General features: G+C 42.7%; 1 protein-coding gene across 2 annotated transcripts in view; it reads left to right on the top strand.

Annotated features, from left to right (window-relative positions):
- LOC130174955 (kelch domain-containing protein 8B-like) overlaps positions 1-21,802 on the top strand; it is a 163,413-nt gene that overhangs the window by 31,121 nt on the left and 110,490 nt on the right. For both annotated transcript variants that reach the window (XM_056385208.1, XM_056385207.1), the window contains one exon: positions 6,149-7,631. In XM_056385208.1, coding sequence (XP_056241183.1) covers positions 7,241-7,631 — 391 coding nt within the window. In that variant the 5' untranslated portion in view covers positions 6,149-7,240. The remainder of the gene's footprint in view (positions 1-6,148; positions 7,632-21,802) is intronic.

Consider the following 21,802-nt stretch of genomic DNA (forward strand, 5'->3'; position numbering starts at 1 on the left):
TGGCCTTTACAGCCCCTCCCCCCACTTCCTGAACACAGTCTTCCCAGACACAGCCATATGAGAGCACACTTGCTGAGAAATATTAGTGACTCTCCTTGAGGGAGAGGAATTGAAGTCAGCCCCAAATGTCACTAGATGTATTGCTTTTTTATTGCGAGTCACTTTTGTGGAAAAAAAAAGGAAAAAGTCACTGTAGGGTTTTTACAAGTTGCCAGATCAAGCAAGGAAATTGCAAAGTTGGCAACACTGGCCCAAAGTGTCTGTTCACATTGCAAGATATTACTACAGTAGAACTGCTAGTGGCTACTTCAGAACTGTAGTCAGTAGTTGATGTTAGTGAACAGTGTCCATAGATGTATCTACAGACATCATCGTAATGATTCGGTTGGCGGTCACCAGCCTTGTAATACCCTGGCAGAAACCAAGTTGTAGCCATGGCAGCAAGAATATGTGCATTGCACTAAACCCTGTATCCTATGAATAATCCAAATACATTCTCTTGTATCTGCATTGTATCTTGTATCTAAATAGTGTGGACATTTTCTGCATCCACCTTGAGAAATTGAGAATCTTTCTCAAAATACTTGTGTCACGTAGCTGCATTTAGGTGTATGGCTATGGCTTATCTGTTACAGCCAGACCTCGGTATTGTGAGCCTCACAGAGGTCTGGAAACATTCACAGAAAATCACATTATCCCATATTTTTGTCATTTTTTTTCTGTAGACCTCTGTGAGCCTGATAAGACAAGGTATAGCTATGTGACATTTTTTTGTCCTAGCCCACACATCTTCACTGTAATTAAGTTATCTTTGCTAGTTAGAGGCTGAACTGCAACTATTGTGATTAATGTACGATTGAGCTCTGTTGAACTGTATCCAGCAATACAAGCTAAACCTCTGCTATAGTGTGACCGTGGCTGTCAGTTCCTGTGATTATTGTGTTGATGAAGTACCAGATGTTTGCAAACTCCTTCAGGGCGTTACTGATTGATTATTGATTATTCAAAGGGGACCAATGTGCAGGTTCTGAAAGCAAACTGTGAAACTAAGAAACTAGTTACTAAAACTAAGTAACAGAACATAACTGATTAGAAAAGGCAACGTCTCAAATCCAACCGTACACGTTCAAGCCCAAATCCGATCAGGAGTATGAGAGTAGACAGCATGAACATCCGCAGCAACGAAGGTTACAGCAGGACGTCACTGTTCAGTAAATATTCCCTCCTTATCGTGTGACATAACAGTGGATTTAAAAGCTAAACGGGCTGCACTTATATAGCGCTTTTCTAATATTGTTGAACACTCAAAGCGCTTGACACTAGAAGCCACATTCACCCATTCACTCATACATGCATACAGCGCTTTTCTATCACACAATAATAATACATTGGGGGCAATTCGGGTTCAATATTTTACCAAAGATATATGCAGGCTGGGGGAGCTGGGGATCGAACCACTGACCTTCTGATTAATGGACGACGTGCTCTATCACTTTAGCCACAGCCGTTTAGCCATTTAATCTCTCAAATTTCCTCTTAAATTTCTAAATTGCTGTATATCAATGTATAGAAAATGTGCTGCATATGCTCCTGTTAGTAGTTGTATGTGTGGGAAATGTGCTAAAATGCAGATCGAGGTGGTAAACATCTGCTTTCAGGAAACACAAACAAACACATGTATCATAGTGAGTGTTAAATGGAGGATTTTGGTGAATATAGTTGATTCAGTAAGTTGACCAACATGTCAGTCACCCAGAGATGTTATCCTGTATTTTGATCCTGAATAATTGTGACTATATGTATAAATGTATAAGTCACTAATATGTGAATTATACATTTATATCTTCATAAATGAGCAGTTCCAGCTGCTCTTATACCATCTGCATCAGCCTAATGGCTTCGGTAGTGAAAGTATCGCCCAGAGGATTTTGGCAGTATGCAACTGATGTTACTGTCTCAGGGGAGGACTCCCAGCAGATGATTGTATTTCCTATTTTAGTGGAGCCCCTTGGGGCAACTTCTGCAACATCCCTTTCTGATATGCCGTGTATGAAAGTAGACAAGTCCCAGGATGACAGTAAAAGTCCTATTTTGGTTCGAAAGGGAACTTTTGGAAAGGATTAGGAGTGCCATTGGATTAAATCAGTGTAATGATGAACTTTCTAATCTTTTATTTATTTATTTTTTTTAACCAAGCTCACTCTGCTGCACATTTTCTGCTCAAGAGCGTCATGGTGCAGATTATGCTAAATGTACACCACTGCCTCTGAAGACATACAGAGGAGAGTCAATTATGCAACAAGACGGTCATTTTGTAAAACTGGTCCACCAAGATGGATTAAAACTGTAAAAGTAAAGCAAAACTGAAGTGCAGGATCCCTGAGGAGACACACTGCTGTAAATACGACCCATGATTCCCTGCATTTGGCTGTAATTGTGTTGTCGACTCACTGTATTAGGCTGTCAGCATGTGTTGCTAGTAGGGACAGAGCACCCCGGGGAGCCTTGCTCGTAGTCACATATGCCATGCATGCTCAAACGCGGCACCATTCACAGCTGATAACCAGAACATATAATAATCTCGAGCAGCTGAGCAGTGCGAGAACAGTTAGTCTAGACTTTAGCATGCTGGTATTATATAATGAAAAGGCTCAATTAGATTCTTAAATGAAATACCAACCTTTAAACCACCTATTTCTGGCATCATCATGCACAGCATCGGAGGGAGAGAGAGAGATGTCGGATTTTGCTGTAATGAACTGTGAATTAAATCAAACACATCTGCATAATTTGGAGTTTTCCACGTCTGCGCTCATCGGTCTGGAAGGTGTGGAGATCCACAGGAAGGACCGATGTTGTCTTTTTTCTCGTACGTGTGAGGATGCGGGTGCACGGTTTACGTTATGATGAGATTCAGATGTTAGATTTAGCAGCAAGACTTCAACTACACGTTTCACACCAAATGTTACCACATGGCCACGTGTAGTTCCTCATGTTGTAAAAACAAGAAAATTATTATACTGCAACAAAACAGCAGGGCTGGACTCTAAACTCTCGTCTCTAATTCACGACAGAGCTCTCAGCATTGTGCACACACACGCACGCACGCACACACACAAACACTCATCAAAGACAAGTCCTTGTTTCTTTAATTTGTTGAGATACAGAAGCGGCACAAACCATAATTGATTTGCACACCTGAACGTTTGAATGCACGAATGGCAGTGTTGTGACAGAATGGATTTTTTACTTAACACTTTGTTTTGTGTTTTTATAAACTCTGAGGTGTAAAATAAAAGCTGTGGGAAAAACAAATCAGCACAATTACAGAAGCGTTTAACAGACACAAACAGTGCAGATGTAAATGTAGGTATTAAAAAAAGGCACCTTTTAAATATTGTGCACTTTTTAGTGTGATAAAGTATTCATATAAATGACATGTTAATAACGTCATGACTACAGTGAGCAGCAGCGAGGTGAAAGCAACAGCAGCTGTCTGGCTCTGCCGAGGAGGAGAGAGTGGTTTCGATATTAAAGGTCAAATCTACAACAAACCACAGTAATATTTAAGTAGTGTAAGTAGATGGTAATAACAAAAGGCCACAACAAAACAAACTTCTCTTTTATTTTATCATTATGAAAATAGCTCATGCAGAAATACCCCGGGATATCATGTTGTTCAGAGGCAAAACCCACCTCTGTCAGTTAGTATAATGATCCTGAGCCTTCAATCCTTTCTTCTCCCTCCTGTGGACACAAAGATGTTCATTTACACTCATACATACATGTAGGTAAAGACACACACTGCTGTCCTCACTTCTCCTTTCCTCTCTTGTAAAAGGTCAGCTTCTCTACTAATTGGGACCGGGAAGGAGGCATCATTAATTATGTATATACAGTACTGTATGGGGTGTTTGAGTGTGTGTTGGAAGATGATGACAGCAGAGGAGACGCTGAGGAACAGAGAGATATACTGTGCTGCTTTCTTTTCTCTCCTCCCACCTGCTAAATGTCATTTTCCTCACAATCCTCAGGTCACAGTGTGCTCACCTCCTGCTGTCTGTCCCCCCCCCACCCACACACACACACACACACACACACACACACACACACAACACACACACACACACACACACACAGGCAGGCCAGCAGACATGTCATTGCTGTCAACAGCATGAATGTGATGCTGATTATATCATACACTCTAGATCTGAAAGTGATGATATTATGCAGAGACCTGACAGATTATCTTAGTTGTTCTGACTCAGATTTCTCAGCCTCCAGTCGTGCATGTGGGGAAACGTCAGAAGCAATAAGCTTCAGGAAATCAGGAGATCTTACATCTGCAAGTTTAAGCTTTATTGATTAAATATTGATCTTATCTTGGTCTCATTTGGGGCTAATTACCATATATGGGGAAAGAATCCACTCATGAACAGTAATCATCAACCCTTAAATTGTTCTTGCATTGGCCCAGGTCTGACTGAATTGAACATTATAGCCTGTAACAGCAACAGGCTGGACATATGGTCATGTGGCTTTAGGCCAATCACTGTCACAACTAAGGGGTGGTACTTAAGTTTGTACAGAAGAGGCCTTACACTAACGTTAGAGTGCTATGTACATCAATGGTAACAAGATGCAACATAAAAAGTACATCATACAAATGTCATCATGAAAATACATAAAAATACATAAATATATCCAACCCAGAGAAAATATTGATTCTTTCTTTCTTTTTTTCTATCTGGAAAATTATGAAAATGGAAATCGATCAATGATTAATCAGTCAGCCATACTAATTTATAGGTTTTAACACGTGTAAGGCAGATTGTGTTTTAAGTTCAGTTGATTGTTAATTGTGCATTTGTAACCAAACAGCTCGTTCTGAATGTGAGATTCAACTCCTGTCCTGGTGTCCTGTCTTTAAGTTGTTTCACAGATGGACAGACCTTGTTGTGCTGTTCACTGGGTTGTTGTGTGAAGTCAGTATAGTTCAGGCAACATAAAGCCCTCTACCTCAGATGTATTAATACTCTGTCAGAAAGTTGTCAGAAAACTAATGTGGGTCAAAACTACAGATTATGGTTGGGCCACTGCTTAACACAATGGTCCATGTTTTGATGTCTAGGTCTTTTGAATTATTATTATTATGTGCTCTTCATGACTCATTTACATCAAATAGAAACACTCTTATCATCTACCTCTACCAGCCTCTGGATTTTTAAACTGTTTTGTTGTGCAACTATTTTCTTGAGTTTATGTCTGAGTGAGTAATGCATGCAAAATGAAATATTTGTCAGTTGGAGGAAGCTCGTCTTAAACTGACATTAAGTCTGACCTCTCATTCTTTAGAGCTAGTGCAGTGCCCGTTCAAAATGTGCCTGTTGGCGGGGGCTGATTGCTTGACCTGTGTTAATCCATCTTGCAGCTTTTTCTCGAGAGCATCATCCAAACAACTTCACACAAGTGACCCATTGCAGAAATATCCCAGCGGTACGGAGCCCCTCTGGGTCCGACGGGGGGGGGTAAATGTGAAGACTCTGGGTTTAGAAATCTGCAGACTACGGTTTATAACCCTTCCTCTCAGATTCATAGTCTCTGTCCTCAGATTTGTGATCTGTGCCATCTGATCCATGTGTTCAAACGACGTGGTTTGTGAATGAATAGTAGAGTAAACACAGCGTCACACGGCAGAAGCAAAGCTGTAACATGTAGAAAGCGATGCTTAAAGCTTTCACTCCCTCACTACATGAGACCGGCATGGCGGGGCGCTGGCGGCTGCCAACACACACAGGGCTCACTTTTTTCCCCAACATGACATCATTAGTCATGACACTGCACTGGCCAATCGCATCCATGCAAACACATTCTCAGACTGGATCTCCTCAATTGTATTTCATTGTCTCAGCAGCACCTGAAGCAACACGCCCCCACCCAACACAGCACCTTGCATTGTTTTGACGCAGTGCTGTTTTTGGTCTAAATGCCTTCTTACCGCTTAGTCCGAGAGAAGAGTATGACAAATAATTGTTGAGCATTACAGGGTCTTCTTCTTCTTCTTCTTTCCTTGAATTTAAGATTGTCGTTCTAACTGTTCATTTATACCCCAGTTCCACATCTAATCCTGTGCTGTCTTTTCTTACAGGCTGGCCCTCGCTGAGGAGGAAGCCTCATCCTCTCCAAAGCTGCCAGGAAGACGCGTAGTTCAGAAGACGCTGTGCCTGACAGCGAGTCATAGAACGACGCTCCGGGATTTGGAGTTCTTGTTTAATTAAGGGAGGAAAACCTTTCTTCAAATGCAAGTCTTGCACTCGTTACGCTCCTGTAGAGTTTTCCTATTAAGACTTTGGTTCATTTATCAGAGGATTTTTTTTTCACTGAAGGCTCTGTCAACCGGGTGCAAACAGAACTGTGGACTTGGTAGTCCTGAATAATTGCCTTTTGTTTGAAGGTATAAAATTCTTTGCCATAGAGGCTTCCTCTTGGATTATCATGGCGCTGGTGAAGGTCAGTGCTCAGTAACACTCTCCTGGTCTTTGATCCAGTGCCATCTCCCTGCTCTGTCTTTTTTTCTCTTTTTCAAATCCTCCACTCTTGACTTTGAGGTTTTTGTGGGAATAAGTATTAAGATTCGGGGACACCATCGTTTTTTTTTTTTCTCCCCAGGAATATACTCAAGCCAAAACTTTTGCCAAAACAACCTGTTGGCAGGAGGCAGTGAAGAGGAGAAGGGGGCCAGAGAGGGAGGAATAGAGGGGATTGGAAGGCAGATGGTTTCACTGCTCGAAAAACACCAACAGCCAGATGAATAAAACATTTGAATAGAGAGGGAGTCGTGACATCTGGGTGAGGAGTGAGTTAGACATTCTCCTCATTCCCTCCCTCTCTCTCTCTCTCTCTTTCTCTCTCTGTCTGTCTCTTTCCCTATTCTGTCCACCCTTTCACACACTAGCATCCATATCCTCTTCATCCCCACATCCCCACCCCTCGCTCTGTCTATCTTTCACTTTCTCTCGTCTCTTTGCCTCTGTGGACGCAGGGGTTCAGGCGGTCACTCAAACAGACAGAAACAAGCTTGTGCTTCCGCTTGTTTCATCTGCTCTTGCTCAGTTCAGTTTCACCTTTGTGTGCCCCCTCACTCCACTCTCTCTTCCTTTCCTCCCGGTCCATCCCCCCCCCTCCCCTCCTCCCCGGCACGGTGTGTGATGGTGCGTCCCCTCCTCTCGGTCGCAGAGACATGCCCGTACAGGAGATGGCGGTGAGTCCTGTCAAGTCCTTGTACTGGGAGCAGTTCCCCCCCATGTCGCAGCGCCGCGTCTACTGCACTCCTGTCTACCACGAAGGCCTGATCTACGTGCTGGGGGGCTGCAGCGAGACCGGGACGCCACTGGACAGCGTCGAGGTCCTGGATGTAGAGAGCCAGACGTGGAGCCAGTTGTCACCGCTGCCCACCGCACGGGCGGGGGCCTCAGCTGTGGTGCTGGGGGGCCAGGTGATGGTGCTCGGGGGCATGAATCAGCAGCAGACCCCGCTGGCCTCCGTGGAGATGTACCACCCTGATGAGGGCAAGTGGGAGACGAGGGCCAGCCTGGGTCAGCCATCTATGGGCGTCACCACTCTGGAGAAAGGTAGGAAAGTGGAATGTATGTGTGTAACTTTGTCAAGCAGGTGTAGCTGTAGCACACCTTAGTGACTTTCAGACTTTTGACCTTTGAACCCAAATCTGCTGATTCCTTCAGTGGACAAGCACTGAAGGAGTCATGCTCCAACATCAGCTACTATTGGTTGCATACTTAGCTAATTTATTACTTACAGAGGAACCCTTCTTCCAAGCTCAAGCATTTGCATATCATTAGCTACAGCATTATTATATATGTTTACAGGTTAACGTAGAGTTAACCCTGTTTAGGACCGGTTAGCTGCTCTTAGCTCTTAGCTACTCTTTCTTGGATTTAGGGAAGTTAACTCAAGATAACTTTGCTAAACCTGGCCTTTTTCATGTAAAGCACATAACCTTTGTGTTGTTTGTTCAAATCACTTATTCTATTCACACTGCTATTTTGGTGAGAAATATTAAATCACATTTTTTTATTATGCCTTGGTACTTTTATACCAGGGCCAACTTGCTACTTAATATAAGAACAATGCTGCTCCTTTATTCTCACGTCTTAACAAGGATCACCAACTGGTAAAGGTGCAAACTGTTCGCCTGCCACATGTAGATTTAGCCTCAGTTGTTTTTGCACTATTACTTGGCATTGAATGCGTGGAGCCACCTTCTGTATATTTGCTGGGCCTTTTGCAGGGTCCTCTGGAGTCGAATTTTGCAAAAAACTCACAGAGCTAACTTAATTAACTTGCTCGCAGAAATGAGAAGCTGCTTTTGTCTGATTCTGTCAAGGAGCCTCGGTAGAGAAGAAAGGATGAGAAGGGTTTGTCCTCGTGCACCGTCTGCACACTGGCTCTGAAAGCCAGATAAGGCTGCTTCCTTTTGGATGACTGGCAGGTTGTTGGTGTGCGTGAGCCCCAGATGTTGTATACTCATATAAAATTCATCCAAATACACTATAGATGTATACAGTCTTTCTTTGAGAGGTTTATTCGAGTCCCGCTCTGACAGGTGTAGAGCTGAGGGCTCATTGTAGACGGGGCCAGGACCTGTAGTGGGTCATTATACAACCTATTACATGCTCTGTAGAGATGCAGATTAGATGAGATAGAGAGAAATTGACATTGGTAATGATGATGTCACATCACCTCCTGATTTCAGAAACGCTCTGATCTGGCCTTTTTTTTTTTTACACTTTTATTCTTGAGAAAACAGAAATGCAGCAGACAGGCTGGAATGACACTGGCAGCCAGATCAACTCGGGGGTCCCATTAAAGGGGTACTAATGAGGTGAAATCAAAGACAGTACAAACAGGCCACAATGCTCCCACTTGCTGCATAAGACAGGAACCCCTTGGCAGTGATGGGGGGGCTCCTGAAATCAACTATTAAGAAATACCATATTTAAGGTGCTCTGCTGCAGATATTTTAATTGCCAAGTACTTTGTGTCAAAAAAATAACCGAACGATATGAGCAGCTCTCTAACCGTGTTTACTGTCAATCTCACCTGTTGCTTCTGCTTAACGGGCTCTCCCACAGCAGCATGTTGGCTGCTCTCCTCCTGTGTTGCATCTCTCTCTTCATTAGCTGCAGCTATCCCCTCCTGACCCTCTCTTGCTGCTTCAGCTGCCAAAGCAGCTCAGGTTGAGGCCTGGGAATATACAAAACAAATTAGTTAGATAGCTAATCACACAGGTCGGGCTGTTCAGCTTTCACACGTTTCCTTAAGTTTCTGGTACTATAGTCAGTTTTTGCACCACCTCAGGATGAGCCCTTTCAGTCTTTGTTTTGATTCAGAGCGTGCACGGAGAGGAGGGGTCGTTCACTGACGGCCCGTTGACAATGTGTTTGAGTGCGAGAGAACGAGAGAGAGAGACACTGAAAGAGATTGCGCAAGAGGGGCTGAGTGAATCAATACGCTGCATGCAGCTTCACAGTGAAATAAGATGTTACCCATTTGCAATAATGAAAAAATCAGGGCCCCTTTGTAACTGCAAGAATCATGGGCCTGGGGCATCCACACCCTCTGCCCCCCCCACTCCCCCACCCGCGCTCGCTCCTCTACAGCGCTCTGATATTCTAGATTTATCAGTGTGGGTCTGTGCGTTTAACCCGTCAATTACTACATAAATCTTAATCTAGGCTCGTTAAACTGCTGAGGTTGAGTATGCAGCTGCTTTGACATATTTATGAGACTTTGAAACAACAACAGCAGCAACAAACTCATTCCTCTGAAGTGGTGAAGTTAACTAATTAGCTTCTCATTTTGGAAGAAGCCCCTCCAAGCTTTTCAGTGACGGTGAAGCTGCTAAAGTGTCTCCCGAGTGGAAGCTGTTCACTTGTGATTAAAGCTGAGTGTCGCTGAGATCAATGGGTGCTCACACAAGTCATGAGGCTGGTGCTTAACTTCGGCTTAGGTTCAGTAAACGTTGTAGTGAGGCAGGCCCAAGATTCTGATTATGTAAATGGTCACCAATTTGTATGTGTGCGTGTGTGTGTGTGTGTGTGTGTGTGTGCAGCAGTCTACTGCGATATCTCTGCATGCGCATGCTTAGGCAGAATGTCAAACATAGGTCGTGTGGAAGAGCCAGTCGTCAAGCAGTCTACCTCCGCTGAATAAACATACTCGACTTAATGCTCGTTCCCCGGGCGTGTGCAGCCTGTCTGAGGTTGTGTATGTTGGCGGGGAGAGTCGTGAGAAAGCGAGGGAGGAAGAAGAGTGGGAGGAAGGAGACAAGAGAAAAGCTCTGATCACGTGCCGTTGAAGAGGAAAAGACATATCGCATCTATAGCCAAACAGTGCAGAGAGATTGAAGTTATGACACTGACATAAGGCTGGGGGCAGAAGAAGAACAGAGGGAAAATAAAAGGGAGAGAACTGTTGAAGTCCTTCTTCCGTGCAGTTTCCTGTGTTTACAGCTCAGGCTGCATGCTGTTAAGTGCCGACCTGATAAACTGACCTTTCAAGGTAATAGAGACAGAACGGGTGGATTTTTCTATAATGTGCATTTTTATTCCGTATCCTGAATTTCATGCACAAAGGAAAGAGCAGGGCACGGCAGCTGTGTGAGTTTAATGCAGATCAGTTTCATTTTTTCCAGCATTTTTATTGATTGCATATCTTATTTCTCCACATGGCCGAAATTATATTCCTTAGTAATAATCGTACTTACACTATATAGTACGGAAGCATCCGTGTCTTTGTTTAGGGTAACATTAGCAACTACTGGATTTGGGATAGTTGACATTCCAGCAACCCAAGCAAAAGTCTTTACCCTGGGTCTTGTGGCTTTAGCGTCATCACTGTTTTAGCCTGATATCTTCTATGCAACCAACAAGTGCATGTTCAAGACCCTTTTACAGGCTTGTTGTTTTAAAATGAGTCAGATTGGGGCGTCGTGTGGCGTAGTGGTCTAAGCAGGCGCCCCATGTGTAGTGGCTACAGTCCTCGCTGCAGTTGGCCCCGGTTCGAATCCCGCATCGGACGGCCTTTCGCTGCATGCCATTCCCCCTCTCTCTGCCTCCCCGTTTCCTGTCTCTCTCCACTATACTGTCCAATAAAGGCATAAAAAGCCCAAAAAAATATACTTAAAAAAAAAAAAATGAGTCAGATAGAGAAAGTGTTTTCAACCGACCCGTGGAGCTAATCTCAGTTGCAGTCATGCTAACTAGCTATAGCTGATAAAACCCGCTCGCCACAGTTGGCATTTTAGCTAGCAAAATCAACAGTCGCTGGCGAGGAATGGAAACCCTGCTCATGTCTACTGCTGTCTGATATCAAAGGCTAAATGTTTGAAAGAGTAGTAGTTCGAATTTCGATGTCAAAACTACCTGTGCTATGACTGTAAACTGCATATGTAGCATGCTACAAGGGAAAACTTGAAAGGTCAATATCTTTGATACATTGGTCATTAATATTAGAGATATTCGAGTTTTGACTTTATTCTGTGTCTGCAGTCCAAAAATGTAGTCTGGCTCTGAGTCATAATTGAAGAAATTTGTAACAGCAACACCTTCAATATTTCATGTTCAGTATCTCAGGTCTGATACAATTCAATATTTATATTTACCAAAGAGAACAGTGTTCTCTTAGAAACTATCACTGTGCCGTCTGTGGTGCGTTGTAATGAGCGTAGAGATGGGACATGCTTTCCGTCCAGAAACAAGTGTAGCAGAAGAGTTGTGCTGTCGTGCCCTGCAGTCAAAACATTTCCCTAAGTGGATGCTGTCACACTCATTAGAGAAAAACTTCCTTTAGAGAAAACTCAACATTAACAGCTCAAGCGCTCGTGTTTTCGTGTTCCTTGAGTGCAGCAGAGGAGTTGAATCGGCAGAGGGGCGTTCCTCACAGCAGCTGTAGTGTGAACAGGACGCATACAAATAAGAGAAGCACCTCATGCTGTTTATTTGCAATTATTTGTTTCATTCAATGTGTTTCCAGTCTTAAGTTATTGTAGGAGGAAGAGATTTGATGTAGTAGTAGTTAATCCTCAGGAATTCATTAAACTGAGACGCTACAGGAGCCCAGTGTTAATCTGTGAGAGTTTAAATCTCTAGTTGTGCATGTTCAATCTCAAACTCTATGTCGCCCAGTTGTTCATTACTGCATGAAAGCTCTGCAGCATTATTACTGTCTTTCTTTAACACAACATAGGGATGACTATTGGTAAGATTTTAATACATTTGGCTTGATTCGTTTCAATGTGGTATGATAGCATCTTACAGTGATGCTATGTATGGGCCAGATTCGGGCCGTGGAACCAGGTGTATACTGCGCCAGAAGAAAACAAGCATGTGGCCCAAGTATGGGCTGCATTTATTTTGCCATATATGAGTTTGTGAAAGAGTGATCACCCATCAGAATGAATTTTAGTTGTTAGTGGCCAGCGATAACTTGTATTGAACTAGACTGAGCTTAATAAGTTTAACCTGTGTGTATCTTGCTCACATAATATGTTCTGTCATCCTGTTTCAAAAAAAAAAAAAAAAAGTGGGGCTACTACACTTAGTGAATACTTCTTATCAATCTGGTACTTTAACAGGAATCTTATCGGTTACAAGAACAGAATTAACATTTCTCTGTTTGTATGTGATGGACTTTCTCTACGTGTTTCGGCAGATTGTTCGTGTTTTCACCCTTAGATGCAATAGACAAGAAATTTGAATGTTTATTTCTCTCTGCCATTGTCACTAATAGCAGGGTTTCTGTGTCTGTGTGTGTGTGTGTGTGTGTGTGTGTGTGTGTGTGTGTGTGTGTGTGTGTGTGTGTGTGTGTGTGTGTGTGTGTGTGTGTGTGTGTGTGTGTGTGTGTGTGTGTGTGTGTGTGTGCGTGCGCGTGCAGCAGCGTGTGACACAGAGACACACACTATATTGGGAATAGCGAAAATGCATCATTCATCTTGGTGAGATAAAATGTGCTAGATAACTTTTATGTAGCACTAATAAATAAGAAATGTATTTTAAAAAATTCTGCAGTACTGAGAGCAGAACCGATAACCTCTGGGCTTATTGATACTACGGCCTTTACTAATTTAGGACTTATTTAACACTGAGTTTCAGTACCCATCTCAAGCACAGCAGAAGTTTCCAAAAATATCCATCTCAAAATTGTGGAAACAGTAGAATTGACTTCGTGTGTATTGTGATATGTGGCTGAGCAATATTTCTGTGTCCCTCTGACATCTGACAAATGACCAGCTGCATGACCACTGTGTGCGGTGTGTTTATGTGTCAATACTTCTGTATGTGTGGCGCTCTTATTGCTGTGTGCTGGATGAAAGTTATTGGTCACCAAATGCTGCTGGTGTCAATAGGAGGGACACTCGCTTTAATTGGATTGGAGCAAACTCGATGGATTATAAATTACGAGCGCTCTAATGACATTTAAATAAAAAAGGAAAAGCTATAGTAAGACATGAGTACATAACAGAGCTTTTGTAAAATGTGCATCTTAAAATTATGTGTTTGATTTTTAAAAAAGTGTGGCTCGAGTTTCCTTTTTACTTCTTTTGTCTTAACTCCAGTGTCAGCCATTTTTATGATAAACGATCTCAACACATCTTAACAATTGAACAGCTTTAACACCTCCTTTTCTCTCTCTTTCCAACTCCCACACTTTCCCCACTTATTTCTCCGACTGTTGTGTCTTGTTTTTGTCTCTTCCCTGAGTGTGTATCTCAGTCACTGACTCGAGTCGCAGTGATTGGCTGAGTAGCATCATGTGACAATGCATGTAACCAGTGCCATAAGGACTAGAAGAGCTGCGCCATCTGAAATAGAGACGCTTTAAACCCTAATCCCAACCCGAAATGTAAAATTCTAACTAATTTATAGTTTATCAGCCGCGGCCCATCTGCTAGTGACTGCCTCCCTAAATGATACAGAACTTAAATGAGATTTGGTGTGAGGCTAATAACCCTGTTGCTTTATATAAATAATAAGCCTAAAGCAGTGCAGGGGTTGACATGCAACCAAGTGTCCAATGAATTTAAACCCTGGTTGTCATGGTTACAGCTGGGATGTAACGAGTCGGATGGAGGATGTGATATGTAATTCCTTCACTAACAAGGAAGCAGTTATGTTAGTTGATCATGTGTGTGATTTTACTGCACTCAACCCATGCACAGGTAACTACTCCTACATCATCCGTACAGCTGTTAAACTGGATGCTTGTTTTTCTTGTTATGTGTTCAAATAGAAATAGATTAACATACTATTAGATTATGTAATATTATTTCAAAGTCAGCAAACAGCTTTACCTTTATCCACGATTCTTCATTTCTCTGCATTACCTCTGAGACTGGTTGGTGGCACAATTATCGGGTTAGCTCAGCTCGCTGGTTTCATTTTGTGTTGACAGAGACGACAACAATAGACTTAGCTTTCTTATAGGCCAACAGGGCGTGCAAAAGGCTCATTCACTGCAATCATTGGATGTGAGGAACAGCACCTTTGATATCGTTTTGCTTTGGCGTGTTTAACACCGTTGAAGACATCTGCGTCACAGAGGGTTCCCAGCTTGATTCTACCCACAGACGTCACGTTTCCACGGCATGTGTGTTAGACCAGTGATCCAGCAGAACACCCACACTCTGAGCGCCTACAGTGTTTACCTCCTCCCACTGGTCCTGTCAAGCCATAAGGAATAGTATGTTTGCATGGATGTGAAAATGAAGACATAGCTTTACTTCACTGTGCCGTGAGCCTGGGGGTTATTTTAGTGTGTAATCTTCTGTGTGACTGAACAACACACTGAGATCACCTTTAAGTACCCATTTAATATTGTTAAGGTTAAATGTGTTAGGTTCTCTGAGTTTAGAGACTTGGTCTTTGTCAGTATGCACATTTGTTTATTATTATCTCAGTCATATGTAAACCATCTCCAGGTCATTATAAAAAATAAATGTGGTTAGGATAAAAATCATTAGTACCCCATTATCAACCGTGTGTGTATGTGTGTGAATGTATTCCTACTGTATTTCAGTGAGCGCGCCCGTTGGCACGGAGAATCAGCCCCATGTATATCAGGCCCTCAGCCTGGTCACAACAGACAGCGGGTGTTTATGAATTTGCTGCGCATCTCAAGAAGTATTTATCTTGGTTCCCCCGCATCAGTGATGGGACGATGAGTAATGTGGATTGTGACGTTCAGCTTTGGCCGTGAAAATGAATTCAGGCTTGTTGTAGGTGAAATTATATGTTTCATGTTTCTGGCTGCAGAGATAAAAATAGCGTAGTTTTTCTACCCTGCCATCTTCTCTGGCGGCACACACAGTGAATCATTGTCAACAGCCCGATGTCAATTACATTAAAATTATATGAAATTACTTTCATGTTGGACAATTGACTGTTCGAAAAACAGCTCAAATATGCTACAGCTTAGCAACAGTTACTTGGCATGGCGGGGCAGCTTCATGTTAAAGCGGTGTGCATGGTTCTGCTGAGAGCATCACTCCGTATACAAAGAGTCTGCAAGGACATGCCATTATTTTTTGTTTTCCTTATCTGCTCAAACACAAGCTGTAACTGCTAACATGCTGGTTGGCTAGTTTACTAGCTACAGTAGTAACCTAGCATTGCTCACAAAGGCAAGAGTTACCACATCATTAACAAACTAGTTTAATCTGCGGAGGTTAAAGAAAACACATCCACTGTGTGAGAGTCAAGATGTCACTATATCGGGCTAGAGTAGCGTTAGCAGCTCTGTTTGGTTTGGAGAAGCTGACACTCCAGCGACTCTTGACCTGAGATAACTTGTGCAAACTTTTGATTCATCCTCATTCTCAAAGTGATTTCTCCTGTATAAGCCAAATATACCATAAGAAAATAAAATAAAACTATTAACTGTAAATCTATGGGCACCCCTGTGGCTCACCTGGGGGAGTGTACACCATGAAGGCTTAGTCCTAGCTGCAGCGGCCTGGGTTGAAGTCGACCTGCATGTCATCCTCTCTGTCTCACGGTGGCTTTCAGAATAAAGGCAACAAATGCCCAAAAAAATAATTTGCGAATGTAAATCTTATCTTTTTTGTTGCTTGTCCAAGTATAATTAACTATAGTAAACATCCCAGCAGAGTTACCTTAAACAAAATAACATTTTTATTACACTTTATTGATAATAATATACTGCAGTGCTCGGGTTAACTAGCCCTTCCCTGCAAGGAACAATACTGCTCCTTATTTGCATATTCTTGTACAATGAGACCCCTTTCAAGTGATCTCAGACTTTTGGAGTCCATTGTATATGAACCATTAACTGGTGAGGACGCTGACTTCAAGCTCCAGACATATTAATTAGCTAGCTACCACTGATAAAATGACATTTCACTCGACAAAATTGACGTTCATCAGCCAGACGTGAGACGCTTTTGTCTTTATTTCTGTGTGAAATCAAAGACCCAGTGACAATTTTCATTGGTGAATCTCGCTCCTTTATAATTGTGCAAGAACAGAGAGCTTGAGCTCAGAGAAGGGGCCGTTTGTCTGTGCATGACTCTCAGCCGGTGCCAACAAAGGACGTAGTGTGCCTTTATGTAAATGAGGAAAAATAATTAGGATTAAAATGACAAATTTACCATCACTTAATCTATTCACATCATTAGTGCAGGTAAAACCTCAGAGGATTGTTTCTCTTTTGGTCACATGTAGTCAAACAGTACTTCATCAGCAGTGTCCTCTGTGGTTTTAGGCCATTATTCAAAATTAATAATGAGTTTTAATGTGAAAATGCCAAAACATATTCATGCAGTGTGTGTGTGTGTGTGTGTGTGTGTGTGTGTGTGTGTGTGTGTGTGTGTGTGTGTGTGCGCGTGTGCGCGTGCGCGTGTGCGCGTGTGCGCGTGTGCGCGTGTGCGCGTGCACCTTCCTTTCAGATGGTGATATGATGATTGACATGCAGCCCTAGAGCCTCTCTTCTGCTCTCCTCCTTTCCTCTCACCAGTCGCCCCCTAGCTGTTTTCCTGTCCGTCTCTCTTGACTTCTTCTGCATTTCGGAATGATCAAGCGAGCATTGCTGTTGCTTGGCAACAGGTGTGTGACTGCCGTGTTTGTTTTTAGACTAATCAGAGGGAGCAAGCAGATTAGTTGTAAACGTCTGTTTGTGTGTGTCAGGCAGAGCTGCAGATACTGAGCGTGTTGTGTGTGTTCCTAAGTTAGCAACAGATAGAGCATGCATTTCAGAGAGTCAGTGTGAGTCTGTGTGCATCATTTTTCTGCCTTTAGCTGCCTGTCAAGAGGAGCGTGTGTGTGTGTGTGTGTGTGTGTGTGTGTGGATTTTTCTCTTCTATCCTTCAGTTCTTTCTTTCTGCCTCTCACCCTTCATCATTAATCCCAAATACTTCTGTATATCACAGAAATCCCTCTTCCTTCTGCTCAAACGTCGGTTTCTTTGAAATTTGGATTTGTCCTTTTATGTTGTTTTTTCTCCTCTCACCTCTCTTACTTTCTCACTCATGGATCAGCTCACACCAGCTAACTGTGAAACCTTCACCTGGGCCAGATGGGTTCAGATCTTCCTCCACACGATTTGTAGAGTCAATTAAAACACAAGCAAGTCTTCTGAGTTTAATGTGATGCAGGTTTTATTGTGAAAAACAAAAAACAACAATCAAATCACACAAATACATCAAGTTCTATGGAAGCCCTGAGAGGCAAGTGAATTTATCTTTTTTAATCTGTATAAACAACCGCTGATCGGCTGAGGCAGTAAACACCCCTCTCTCTCTCTCTATCTGCCCCCCCCAAATCCCCCCTCCACCCCCGACCTTCGCTGTCCACCATTATCTCATGTTTCAGACACTTGGTCTCAGATCCTCCTCAGTTGTTAATTAAAAATTTCAGTTGCATCCCACTGAACACTCAGTTATGTGATTCAAGGAAAAAAAACAAGAAGAAGAACTGCACCATGTGGCTGAATTAAGGTTACAATGAAGCGTGACCTCCTTCCATACGCCATCATGTCTTGGCCTAATTCTAGCATGACAACAGATTAATGATTATACTTTTAATCAAAATGGCAATAACTGTAAACACATGATCATTTATATATTTGATATTATGAGTAAATGTTACAGGAACACACGTAAGTGATGAAAACAGAGTAACACATGGGTAAAAATATTTCCCACTTTTTCCTCCGGCTCAGCTTGTTTTGCTTAGACATGAATCGCTGTGTATAATAAATGCAGTCACCCGCCGCTCCATTAGAATATCTAACTTTTAGTCCTCGTCATGCCTTGGAGAAGCCACTTTTTAATTGCTGCTGTGACTCAAAAGTGTCATACTCCTCCTGAGCTGATGAGTATAATTTCCTTCTTCCCCTTCAGTCTGTGATTAACGACTGCTGCCCTCTCCTCAGTCAATAATCACTGTCTGTCAGCCGGCCTGCACACACACACACACACACACACACACACACACACACACACACACACACACACACACACACACACACACACACACACACACACACACACACACAATGCCTGACTGAGAAATAACTGTTCCTCTGGGCTGTTGAGCTCCCGAAAGATATAAAGTGTGTTTCTACAAGGGAGGAGATGAAGGCACGCCGTCACGTCTTCAAAGTGGTGGAGGAGAGAGGGGGAGAAGAAAAAAAAGAAGGTGTGAAGTCAGTTACAAACAAAATCCCGAGAAAGACTCCGCTCTCTTCTCTTGTGAGAGAGAAGAAGACGGTTTAAAGTCAGCGGTATTACAATGTGCTTTTTCAAATTAGCCTTATTAATACAGCAGAGTAGTCACTTCTGATTCTTAGAATTTAATTAAATATGTATGTTTCTACTTCCTTCCTGCTTCTGAACTTCCTGTAGCAGCTTCCACGTTTTAGCTCGTGCTTGCTTTTCTTGGACAACCTGTGATGACCTGGTTTCTGACTCCTGGAGCGTCACAATGCATTATGCAGGCCTCCACTTCATTCTACTACAAGCAGGGGTGCTGTAGTGCTCTCTGTGATGTGATAATGTGTGTTTTGGTTCAATTTGGTCATGTGATCAGAAGGAAGGAGGAGAGACAAGAGAAGTTTTTCCCAGGTTTTTCGAGAGCTGACGGTTTTTCCTATGTCGCTGTATCTGTGTGTTGGGTGAAGTGGTGCTAGAGGACACAGCAGGACGCAAAGATTCCTCAGCAGTTTCTCTTTATCTTTGTCAGCGCTTTTAGTTTTTCTTTTTCTGGCAAGGGAAATTCAGGTAACTATTATGCAGCATTTTGAACATTTTTAAATTTATTTCCTTGAGAAAACTCTTTGGTGGAACCAGACCTGTTCCAGTTTTCGCGTTCTTTGTCTTTGTGCAGTGGTATGAAAAGAAACCCCCTCACACGCTCTGTATACAGTGAGGCCACAGTCGAGCATTGAAACATTCAGTTCTTCCAACCAACTTATCACTCTGCTTTTTTCTTCAAAACTACCTTTTCATTGTTTTATTCGAAATTAAGAAAACAATCTTTCCAAAAACTTTACAATTCAGCAATAGGGCGTCACTGTCTCTGTGAGCAGGCAACAATCCACAGAACAGTGAGGACTCGAACCACTCTTTGATTCATTTCTCAAAACTATACGAATATAAAACTTCTGCAGCAGCATCTGTTCATGGAAAACCTGTAAAGTCAGAATCACCTTTATATACTTGAATGATCAATTACTGATCGTGCTGCTTTGCAAGAGAAAAATCAGGCCTCACCCAGCTCTCGTCGCAGCCGTGGTTCTGTCTCGCCTTGACTTTGCCCTTCACGCACAGTGACACCCTTACAGATGGTCCAGAATGCAGCAGGCCCATCTGGTCTTCAATCAGCCCAAAAGGGCACATGTCACTCCACTGCTCATCGACCTCCACTACCCACAACCACCCAAATCAAATTCAAGTAACTAATGCTTTCCTTCACGGTGACCTCTGGATCTGCACCATTGACTTGAACTCAGTCATGCAGCCTTATGCTCCTTCTCAGCCACTGACTTACTCCAAGTTACTGAGTGCTATCAGAGCAGTCACGTCTACCACACTCAACATGCCTAACTAGCACTTACACTGTGCACTCTCAGTGCACTTCTTTACCTCATCTCCTTATTGAGCAGATCTACTTAGAGCTTACACCAGGGTCTCCTGCTGCAATGAGGCTTTAGTGATGTTCCTCTCTTGTAAGTCGCTTTGGAAAACGACATCTTGCAAAATGAGTAAATGTAAGTGGTTCATTAGATGGAGTTACAGGTGTGTGTGTGTGTGTGTGTGTTCGTGTTTGTGTGTGTGTGTGTGTGTGTGTGCGTGTGCGTGTGTGCGTGCGTGTGTGTGTGTGTGTGCGTGTGTGTGTGCGTGTGTGTGTGCGTGTGTGTGTGTGTGTGTGTGTGTGTGTGTGTGTGTGTGTGTGTGGTGGCTGTTTGTAGAAGCCGCGCTCACTGCTGCAACCCTGAGAGCTCGCTGACGAGTGTGTGACAGTGACTCCCGCAACATAGAGCACCAAAAATGATTATATTTATTTTCTTGTTTTCATGTGGCAGCTGTCTGGTTTAGAGTCAGCTCCGGCATTAATGTTTTGGAATCATTTCACAGATTTCCAAAGTTGTCTTTTTGTAAGTTCCTAAAAATATGAACGTGGTGACAGAAGGAAAGAGGTGGAACCTGAAGAGCACAATGCAGCGCCCCGACAGTTTACCGCACACACACACACACACACACACACACACACACACACACACACACACACACACACACACACACACACACACACGGCTCTGCCACATCAACCACCTAAAGACTAACTGAACTTCAACACAAACAAACCGAGACACAGTGTGGTACTTTACAAAACTTCAGTCAGAAAAGTCAGCAGAGGAAAAATAACTATAACAATAGTCACATACCTTCTCCTGCACAACTAGTACATTATATTATGTTAGTAACAGCACAGCAGACCAACTCCTTTACACAAGATACTTGTCAGCAAATGAGACTTTCATATGATTATTCTCATCCAGGACCGTAACATGCTTCCAAAACACTGCAGTTCACTCAATCAAGAAGCTTCATTCACCCACAAACTTCTCTCTGCTTTTTTCTCTTCAGTCAGTCACAGACTTTCATCTAGACCAGTTAGCTTGAACTGCTCCAGTTCTTATTCATCTTCTATTTCAGCAGACTGAAACACAAGTGGGTGTTTTGGGCCACTAGAATAAGAGCCTGAAAATAAGGCTGCCTTTTCCATGCGTTGATTTTGAATCAGAATCTCCAGCCATTATACCAACACCTGCCTCACCCGACCAGGTGTGTACAGGAGCTACAGTGAAGTATCGATGTTTAACTGATTTGTTGACGCATCAAATGATCCATTAAGGAAACTGATGGAAAATTGCATCCATAATATCCTGTGTCCAAGCAATCAAAGATATATGAGTGAATTCAGTCTGTGATGTCGACACTAATCCTTTTTAAAATACACAAATCAACTGCGAGTAATTAAGATGAGGAAGCAGATTGTTCTGATTGGATTTTATTTATCTGTGTCTGTGTAGAGCTACTAAGCACATTTTATATGTAATGCAAAATAAATGTTTTACTTTTGTGCAAAACAAAATAACCCAAAAACATTTTTGACTCATGATCACACCTGGAAAACTACTGCAGAGCCATTCTTTCACAAATGGTAACACTGCAGATTTACACAAAAAACAAACACATGTAGGA

Source organism: Seriola aureovittata, chromosome 9, assembly GCF_021018895.1.
Source record: "Seriola aureovittata isolate HTS-2021-v1 ecotype China chromosome 9, ASM2101889v1, whole genome shotgun sequence".
In the NCBI taxonomy this organism is placed as follows: Eukaryota; Metazoa; Chordata; class Actinopteri; order Carangiformes; family Carangidae; genus Seriola; species Seriola aureovittata.